We start from the raw sequence: 10,417 nt of genomic DNA on the forward strand, positions 1-10,417 counted from the left end.
CTTCAGACCAAACACTTGACTTGTATTAGCTGTGTGACCTTGGGCAAGTCACTTAACCCGATTGCCTCACAAAAAAGGCAAAAACAAAAACAACAACAACAAAAAAACCCGAATAAAATGAATGATCAGAGGCACAGGTCTGGAAGGGACCTCAGAGATGATTTCTGAGCCTGAAGTCCAACCCCTTCATTTTACAGGTGAGGAAACTGAGACTCAGAGAGGTTAAGGGACTTCCCCAAGATCACACAGGTAGGAAAGGATAGAGGTGAGATTTGAATCCAGGGAGATCTGCTGACTCCAGAGCCAGTGTTTTTTCTATTGTGTTACATGGCAAGAAAAACACCTTTCTGAAATTGGTGTTCATGGATTAATTTTCAGAGATTAGATGCATTAGGGCAAAAACTCCTTATGCTCATGTTAAAGTGAAAAAAAAATGCTATGCTATTTAAATATAGTTCAGTTTAATCATCAACCAGAATTTCTGTATAACTTATCTGATGAACTTTCTTTTTATAAAATGTTTTTTATTAATTTCATTCAATATTTCCCAATTAAATGTAAATTTTTAAACATTTTTTTCTAACATTTTGAGTTCCAAATTCTCTTCCTCCCTTCCACTCCCTCCTCCTTGCAAAGGAAAGCAATTGATAATAATTACACATGTGACACCATGCAAACATATTTTCATCTTAGCCATGCTGCAAAAGAAAACACAGAAAAAAAAAGAAAAAAAAAAGAAAAAGAGAGAAAGAAAAAATATGCCTCAATCTGCATTCAGAGTTCATCAGTTCTCTCTCTGGGAGTGGACAGCATTTTTCATCATGCATCCCTTGGAATTGTTTTGGATCATTGTCTTGATTGGAGTAGCTAAGTCTTTCACCAGTTGATCATTCTTACAATATTGCTGTTACTATGTATAATGTTCTGTTGGTTCTGCTCACTTCACTTTGCATGAGTTCATATAAATCTTCTCAGGTTTTTCTGAAACCATTCTGCTCATCATTTCTTATAGCACTATAGTATTTCATCACAATCATATATTGTAACTTGTTCAGCCATTCCCCAATTGATGGGCATCCCCTTGATTTCAAATTTGTTATCACCACAAAATAAACTGCTATAAATATTCTTATACAAATAGGTCCTTTTCCCTTTTCTTTGATCTCTTTGGGATATACCTAGTAGTGGTACCACTAGGTCAAAGGGTATGTCCAGTGTTATAGCCCTTTGAGCATAGTTCCAAATTATTTTTCAGAATGTTTGGATTAGTTCACAACTCCACCAACAGTGCATTAGTGTCCTAATTTTCCCATATCCCCTCCAACATTTGTCATTTTCCTTTTCTGTCATATTAATCAATCTGACAGGTGTGAGGTGGTACTTCAGAGTTGTTTCAATTTGCATTTCTCTAATCAGTAGTGATTTAGAGCATTTTTTCATGTGACTATTGGGAGTTTTGATTTCTTCTTCTGAAAACTGCCTGTTCTTATCTTTTGACCATTTATCAACTGGACAATGGCTCTTCTTTTTATAAGTTTGGCTCAGTTCCCTATACATCTGAGAAATGAGGCCCTTATTAGAGAAACTTACTATAAAATTCTGCCTCCCCCTTTTTCCTGTTTTCCATCTACTTTTGACTGCATTAGTTTTGCTTGTGCAAAAGCTTTTTAATTTCACATCATCAAAATAATCCATTACACTTCCAATAATCCTCTCTATCTCTTGCCTGGTCATAAACTCTTCCTTTACCTAAACTTTCAAAGGCAAAAGAGCTTGTTTATGAGGCTCTCAGCTACTCAGCATGGCAGAGTGGAAACAAATTTGGATTTGGAATCAGATGGTTTTGGGGTGAATCCCAGCTGCTACCTGCCTGCTCTTGGGCAAATCATTCACCTTCTCTGGGTCTCAGTTTTCTCAATTGGAAAAGGAGGAGGGTTAGTAGATAATCTTGAAGTTTCCTTGTAACTCTGAATTTAAGATTCTATGAACATGGGTCAGTTAATTTTAAAGTACTCAAAGAAAGAGAAGGGTAGCAGGTACCAGGGAAGAAGAATTGGGGTCTGGTAGATAACCAAGAGTAACATTAAGTGGTAGGGGAAAGTAGCACGAACCTTGAAGGTGAAGGAACAAGGGTAGTGAGATTTTGTTTTAAAATGTCATTGGAGAGTAAGGAAAAGACTGACCTACTCTTCTCTTGCCTGAGTCAGGGTGCAGCCAGCAATTCTTAATGGAAAAGAGGAGGTTGGGTCATCGGGAATTGTTCGGCTTCTGCAGTGTTAAGATGAACAGGAAGTTAATAAGAAGTCAAAAATGAATGGAACTATTAAGGACCTATGAAGGAAGATGCTATCCACCTCCAGAGAAAGAATTGATAAATAGAAGTACACATAGTATAGTTCTACATATATTTATACATCTGTGTCAAATGGTAGCCTTCTCTAATGTGGAGTGGGGAGGGAGGGAGGGAAAGAGACTGTTCAGAACTTAAAATGTAACAAAAAATTTAATTTAATTTAAAAAAAAAGATTGAATGGGAGAGTTCCTTTGATGGAGCCCCACAGGGATTTGTGGAAACCAGTACGCAGGCAGGGTACTGGGAGAAAGAGGCTGTAGAATACTATTTACTTCTCAGATCTGTTTTAGTTACTGGAGGTGGATGAGGATAGGGGAGAAGACAACTCATTTTACACCTTTGGGTTCTGAATCAGTGATTTTAGTATGTATGCTTGGGAAGCAATTTTGATACATCAAAGAGTCATTTTCTTTCTCTATAGCAGTGGTTCTCAAACTTTTCAGTCTCAGCATCTTTTTCACTCTTAAAAATTGTTGAAGACCCCAAATAAATTTTGTTTATGTGGGTTATATCTACTGATATTTGCCATATTAGAATTAAAATGACAGTGTTGTTATGAAAATAGTTTTGACTTTGTGGATTTCCTGAAACCACACTTTGAGCACCTCAAACCTATGGCGATTTCGAAGTCAAGGCTAGAGCAACCCTGGGCTCAGGCCTCCCCTTCCATTATGCTCCTGAGCCAGTCCACATAGTTGAGGACCTTGGTGTAGAAGCCATACCCTTTGCTGCAGTCAATGCCCCAGGACACAATGCCCAAGGCCATCCAATGCTCAGTAGTATTGTCCCACACAGCAAAGACTCCTCCACTATCCCCATGGCAAGCGTCTTGCTTTATGGTCCTGTTTCCAGCACAGAACATGTTTGAGGAAAACACCTCAGTTCTGTTTTTCTCCAGAAGCCAGGCCTCACAAGCCTCTCGCTTGGCAATGGGCAGACTCACATATTTCAGCTGGCTAACCAGGTGGCCCCTTTCCACCCCAAAGCCACTGACGTAGCCCATCAAGTCACTGCTGTAGAGAGTCTCATTGTCCGGTAAACAGATGGGGAGGAGGTTGGGGCTCAGGGGGACACTTTTCTCTAATTCCAGCAATGCAATGTCACCTTCAAAGTTGTTTGGCTCTTCTGGGCGGTAGTCTGGGTGCACAATGACCCTACGGACAGGGTGAGCCCCCAGCCTTATGAGCTCCTCTACGTCTGTGTGTCCTAGGAAAACATCCACACTCTGGTTCTTCTTGAAGAAGCTGTCCTTAGGGTAGATGGTATGGGCAGCTGTGAGGATCCAGCGATCCCCAAGCAGAGCTCCTCCTCCACGCCCATAGATAATGGTGAGTGCCTGCCATGGGAAGTTTCCCAGCTTTGCTTTAGCTGCACCAAGGGCCCCCTGATCCCGGTCAATAGGGGTAGATGGTTGTCCACACACTGGAAGTCAAGAAAGGAAAGGAAGAGAATGTCATTTATATTAATAACCAAGGTACTGTCCACTCTACAAAGAGAGCCACATAGCTACCTCCCTCTGCTGAGAATGAGATTCAGGAAAATAACCATTTAAGACAGGTATAAATCTTGGATCTAGAATAGTTAACGATGCAAACAATTAAGAAATGTAGACAAAATCATGTATATTACAGGTAAGTGAACTGAGTATTCATGAGCAAGAATTGAGGGCTTATTTTTGAATTGGCTCACCTGCTATGAGAAGCAGCAGGGCATGCTAGATAGACAGCAGGCTTCAGAGGCCAGGAAGATTTGCCTCCAGCACATTCTGGTATGTATGTTACTAAAGCTCTCAATCCTCTAGGCAACTTTCTAAGACTGTGAGTTGGAAAGAGGTGCCAACCTACACTGGTAGAGGGAGCTTCCAAATCCAAGAGTTTCCCAAATCAGTGAAATGACAGGTCCAATATCTGTCCCTATTCTTCTCCTAATGTTCTGCTTTATCTCTCCTGCTTCATTGGAACTTTGCCCTTTGGATATCTAGAGGGGAAAATTTTGAGCAAAATGATGAAGTATGTTGATTTGTCTCCTATGTGGCCTTTTCCTTCCTTCTCAGTATGTATCCATTCTCTCCACTTGGCTCATATTACCTTGGGAATCTCACCAGTTTCATAAGGAAAGTGATTAGCAATTCATTTGTCTGGAGGTATTAGTGATATGCTGGGTTACCCCTCTCAGGGGTATTGGCATTTTAAAAGAGAGGACCTTAAATCAGAGGAATTGAAGTCTAATGATGAGATGTTAGGCATCTGACTAGGGGTGATTTTCTAGGGATGGAGAGAGATGTCTTAAATCATATGGAGCTGCCTAGTTGTACAATTGATTTGGGTCTCTTCTCTTCCTTCACCCTACTTGACATTTCCCTTCTGTGTCCCTCTGTCATTTTTTTCATCCCGGGAAGAATTTTTAAAATCCTGAAGCAGGAATACTTCTCCGAAGGTCCTACCTGAGACCTGCGGACCACAATCCAGTTCAGTGCTTCCTAAGTGTCATACAGTGGACCAAATCTTATTTTTAGTGCTTTGCAAAATCTTTTCTACCAAAGGTTCTTCTTAACAATCTATAAACCTTAAAAATCAACTGCATTTTCTTCCTGCATCCTATTTCTCTCACCCTTGACTCCCTCCTCCTGGTTTTTACCCTCTGAATCACTGAGAATCATTAACTGAACAATCTGAAATAGAAAATTAAAAAATTATACTGCATGAGAGACATGAATGTTCAGAAATGGACAATGTGAATTTTTTTGCTGGACTATGCATCTATGCATTTATCGACTTTATTTTGGGGGGTTTTAAAACATTTACTCAATGAAGGTAGTGGGAAGGACAGATTAATGAAAGAATTTTTAAAAAATATATAAATTATGGCTCCTTGAGGAGGGGGAAACATAAAGGGGTAAATTGATATTAAAAAACAAAACATCAATAACTTTTTAAAAGGAATTACACTGCAGTTCTGAAAGGCAGCTATGGCCTAATAGATAAGAGACGTAGGTTCGAGTCCTTTTTGTGATACATACAGGCTATGTGACCCTGGACAAGTTATTTAATGCCCCAAGCAACCCTCACATTTCAGAGCAGATGCTGATCTAGAGGGGAGAATTTCTTTGGGTGAGATTTCCTACAGCAGTGAAATCAGAGGTTAAGTCATTGATGCAGCTTTGAGACTTAGGTTACATTTAAGTTGGAAAACACTAGTCTAGTTGGCAAAGTACTAGTTAAGCTCTGCATAATGTAGTAGAACAGCTCTCATGGAATTCTCTGCATTAACAGTGGTAGATGTAAAATTTGGTTAATTACTTAATATGCAAATGTTATTATGCTAGTAAAAACTTATGCCTCTTTTGGTTGGAAGTACTGAGGCATAGGCATGTCTCTGGTTAGTAGAAGATGGAGGTACAGTCACCTCTCTCCTCTGGGAGCAAAGGTTAGGGAGACAATAGACCTATGTCTTATTCAGCGGTGTCAAACTAAGACAGAGAGGAATCCTTGCAGGTATATATTGACTTAGAAAACCACGGTGCTTAATAAATGTTTACTAGCTGTTTTTTAAAAATGTTTATTGGTTGAGAACAAGGCAGGATTTGAATTGGGGTCCTCCAAAGCCATTGCTCTTTCTGCTGAACAATAGGGTAGTCATTATTTAGGACACATTTTAAAGTTTAATTTGCGTTATTAACATTTTCTCCATCACTTTCTTAAGTCTGTGGTGGGGGTGGGATGCCTTGAGGGCGCACATGGCCACACTGTATCAAGTCCTGGTTGATAGCATTTGCTGATTTCCTAGGTGGAAATACTCATACTGAAAATGTAACAGTCGGCTCCCTGATCAGCTGACTCCAGTACATCCCCGTCTCCAATCCTTCACCAGTCTGTGAATCTATGCTGCTCTGCTTCTATTTGAGTCCTTCTCAGTCCTGTCTCAATTTCAGTAAAAGTTGAATGAGTCTGTCTCTGTGACCTTGGACAAGCCAATTTCCATTTCTGGGGCCTCAGTTCCTATAAAAATGGTGATCCCTAAGGACTCTTTCAGCTTTTACACGATACTTTGAGGATTTTAGTAGGGTTGACTTCCAGTCCCTTTTCATCTCCATTCCCCAAATCATCTAATTATTTGCTGTAAGGATCGATAATCCCCAGCCCCCTTTACCATACAAGTCAGATTTCTTGGATGCCAAGTCCAAGAAGAAACAGCTAAATTTAGCACCTAGTTGTCAAGAATTGGAAAATGGCTTGGGGAGGGAGGAAGAATTCAGGTCTGTAATTATATTGGAGTAGGAAGCTCTCTAGTGAGAAAACTCCTTTTGCTAATGTAGATCAGCAACTTCTGGTTATAAAGTTGCCAAGGGGCAAAGAGAAATTAAGTGACTTGCCCAGGGTCCCACAGCCACGTCATCCCAGTTCCAGGGTTAGCTCTCTATCCACTTACCCAAGGGTGGGCAAATGACAGCACAGTGCAGCCTGATGCCTCTTTTTGTAGAAGCTAAGAAAGTTTTTTTTTAATATTTTAAAATACAATAAACACATTGTGGGCCAAAGCCCAAGGGCCATATTTGCTGCTCCCTGCCCTAGTCTATGAGAAACAGTGAGGAAGTTGCAAATAACCTGATTCCTGGGATATAGTGGAAGGGCAGCTTCCCCAGTAATAGGCTCAGGGTGTCTTGGTGTCTCTGTCTCCTGTCACAAGATGGTGTTTCTAATTTTTTTTTTTTTGGTGAGGCAATCAGGGTTAAGTGACTTGCCCAAGGTCACACAGCTAGTACGTGTCAAGTGTTTGGTCTGAGGCTGGATTTGAACTCAGGTCCTCCTGACTTCAGGGCCAGTGCTCTGTCCGCTGTGCCACCTAGCTGCCCCGAGATGGTGTTTCTAACTCCACATCCTGACTTTTTTGTTACTTGCTACTTCGAGTCTACAATAATTACCCCTGATGTAGAAATTTCAGTTAGGGCTCTGATGCCACTTACTAGCTGAAGTGAGCAGTCACTTAAGTTCTTTGGGTCTCAGTTAACGCATCTATTAGAGGGCCCTACTAAATGATCTCTTAGGTCCTAAGTTACCTAAAATTATGATCCTCTTACACAATCTGCTCCTGTCCCCTTCTCTTGGACCTTCCCTTCCTCTAAGACCTTTTTCCCCCACCTGACTCTGTGGTTAATCTAAAGGCAGAACTCTTTCTTCTATAAGTCAGCAGGATCTTGTTTTTTCCTTTCTCTGGTGCATGGGAGGCAGGGATTTGCTGGTAAATGTTTAACAACCAGCAGGACACATTTTTAAGTTTAATCTGCACCACTAACATTTTCTCCAAACAATCAACACAACAATAAATCTGTAGCATTTGCCAATTTCTGAGCTTTAAATGCTCACAGTGAAACTTTAGTAATGGGCTATCCCACGTCTTTATGAGCTGGTTCAGCACACCCCTGATTGAAGGTCTACAATCATAGACAGGTTCAGAATAGTGAGGATCCCAGGGCAGCGACGTGGCACAGTGGATAGAACCCTGGGCCCAGAGTCAGGAAGATCTGAGTTCAAATACAGCTTCTGATACTTACTAGTTGTATGACCCTGGGCAAATTACTTCACCCTGTATGCCTCAGTTTCCTCATCTGTAAAATGAACTGGAGAAAAAAACGGCAAACCACTCCAGTATCTTTCCCAAGAAAACCCCAAATAGGGTCATGAAAAATTGGACATGACTGACCAACTGTGGGGATTTCTTTTCAGGTGTGCATTGGAATGGATGACCACTTAGGCTCCTTCCAGCTCTAAAATCCTGGGATATTGTTTTCTCTTTCATTTCTCCTACCTTTGCTTTTTTCCTCTCTTTTACTAATGCAAAGAACGTTAAAGCCAGATGGGAGGGAGGAGGACCTTAGAGATCATTTAGTAACTATATTCTAGCCCAGTCTCTCATTTTACAGATAAACCTCATAAACCAAAGCTCAGTAAGGTAAAGGGATTTGCTTGAGGTTACATAAAGTGGTCATCTGAAGTTGTCAATTTCTTCTCAGTCAAGTTAACAAGCATTTAAGTGCTTACTACATTGAGGAATCTTCCCACTTCTCTCTCTGCCTTTCCAGATGTCCTGGGTTGAGCCGTTGAATGTTTCTTGGGGGACATCATGAAGAGATAAACTAAAGTGTTTAGAATTTGGAGGGTAGACACATGCATAGAAGCTTTTTGTCTTGGGGGGCTAGATTAATCGAAGACTGATTCCTTACCAGGTAGAGGCTGGTCACTGTCCATGGTGGGCACTATCTTGTAACATGGCTCATGGCATGGGTAAGGGATCTTATCTTGGTAGATATCTTCTCCAGACCTTGTAACATACTCCAAACCGCTATTGGACAGGTTTTGGGGAGGGCTGCAGGTCATGGCTATAGAGGAAAAAAAAGATCCATAACCTCTTCCTTTAGCCTCCTCTCACAAAGAATTTCCTTCAAGTCACCCTGAGCATCTTCTACTACCCTTTCTCCAGTATCGGGTAATTATTTGGGGCAGGTCTCTCTGCCTTTTGAATTCATAACAGATCTCTAACTGGTGAGTTCTTTCCTGAGAGCTACTTACAACTCAACGCTGCTTAGACCAGGTATACTAACCCTTCCAGTAGAGCCCAGAGTGAAAAGAACTCTGCCCCAGCCCACCAACAATTGGAGAGAGGGGTTGAATTTCCTCTTCAAGATGACTACAATCCCCGTGCTTCACCTCTAGGTCTCCTAACTAAAAATGGCACAATGGATCCACTTGCCACTCCCAGCATCCCACTGCCATGATGCCTCTCCCCCAGGCTTATCTTCCTCCTAGACTCTTCAGGGATGAAGGCTGATCTCTTATGAGGACAGACCATCCCCTCTCCCTATGAGATAGCATCTGCCTTCAGTCTGTATTCTTTGAGTTGTTGCCCTCCTTGGCTGATTCTGCTCCAGGTTCAGGTATAGCTAGTTACACACAGAATGTGTTTTGTGGCAAAGGTCACCCTTTCTTCATAACCCTCATGGGATGGATACTTACCCACAACTTGATAGGAGATCAGGAAGCCCTCAAAGAATATGGCAGTCCAGTTTTCCAGGCTGGAGAATATTGTGCAGAAAGGCAACTTCATTCTCTTCTGCTAGGACACAAAATCCCTCTTTGCTGGAATAATTCCCTCATACAAATCCTAGTTCTCCACTAAACTGGATCACGTGGGTCCAACTAACTGAGAACTGAAAGAGGAGAAGAAGAAGAAAAGGGGGGGTGACTTAGGCCTAGGTGGCAAATCTCAATTTCATATCGGTCGGAAGACAGTTTCTAGACTCTATGCTGTACTTCACCACATAGGTCTCTCTCTCCAGGTGGTCAGCATTACACCAGGTTCAGATACCTCATCAAACTGGGAATTGGAGTGGTATGAGAGCTCAGTATTAGAAGTCAATAATTGTGGGGCACCTAGAAGTCAGGAGGACCTGAGTTCAAATTCAAATCCACACACTTACTAGCTGTGTGACCCTGGGCAAGTCACCTAACCCCAATTGCCTTAAAAAAAGTCAATAATTGTCTACTTTCCATATACTCTTTTATCTGCCTGGTCCACTTTTTTTTTTTTAAGTGAGGCAATCAGGGTTAAGTGACTTGCCCAGGGTCACACAGCTATTAAGTGTCAAGTGTTTGGACTGAAGTGCTCTATCCACTGCACCACCTAGATGACCTGCTGGTCCACTCCTGATTCCAAAGTCAGTCAAACATCATTATGTGCTCAGAATGTCCCCTTAGCCAACTGTGTTGCTGTCTTCTCTCCTTTCAATCTGCTCCTGAAATCCCACCAACGTCAAAATAAGTGTCCGAGTACACCTCAAGTTAGAAGGCTCCACTGGTAAGTTTCCCTCCTCACTACTCTGGTTAATTTCCCTAATTTCACCTTTGTGAGGTTCCCTGTAATAGCCATAGAAATTTCCACCTTGGTGTACAGAGCACACAGCATATTCTGATCAGCGCTTCGAGTTTCCAATTCCAATCAGCATATAGTTGGTTCCCCCAATACTTTATTCTAAAAGTATGGAACAAATGCTTTTGTAACTCCTCTCCA

General features: G+C 41.5%; 1 protein-coding gene across 2 annotated transcripts in view; it reads right to left on the bottom strand.

Moving 5' to 3' along the window:
- Positions 1-2,858: 2,858 nt before the first annotated feature.
- Positions 2,859-10,417, bottom strand: part of C1RL (complement C1r subcomponent like) — a 14,420-nt gene continuing 6,861 nt past the window's right edge. For both annotated transcript variants that reach the window (XM_027843332.1, XM_027843333.1), the window contains exons 2-4: positions 9,364-9,557; positions 8,574-8,729; positions 2,859-3,775 (exon numbers count right to left, since the gene is read on the bottom strand). In XM_027843332.1, coding sequence (XP_027699133.1) covers positions 3,006-3,775; positions 8,574-8,729; positions 9,364-9,454 — 1,017 coding nt within the window. In that variant the 5' untranslated portion in view covers positions 9,455-9,557 and the 3' untranslated portion in view covers positions 2,859-3,005. The remainder of the gene's footprint in view (positions 3,776-8,573; positions 8,730-9,363; positions 9,558-10,417) is intronic.

This window comes from Vombatus ursinus, unplaced genomic scaffold (genome assembly GCF_900497805.2).
Source record: "Vombatus ursinus unplaced genomic scaffold, bare-nosed wombat genome assembly UNPS02014906.1, whole genome shotgun sequence".
In the NCBI taxonomy this organism is placed as follows: domain Eukaryota; kingdom Metazoa; phylum Chordata; class Mammalia; order Diprotodontia; family Vombatidae; genus Vombatus; species Vombatus ursinus.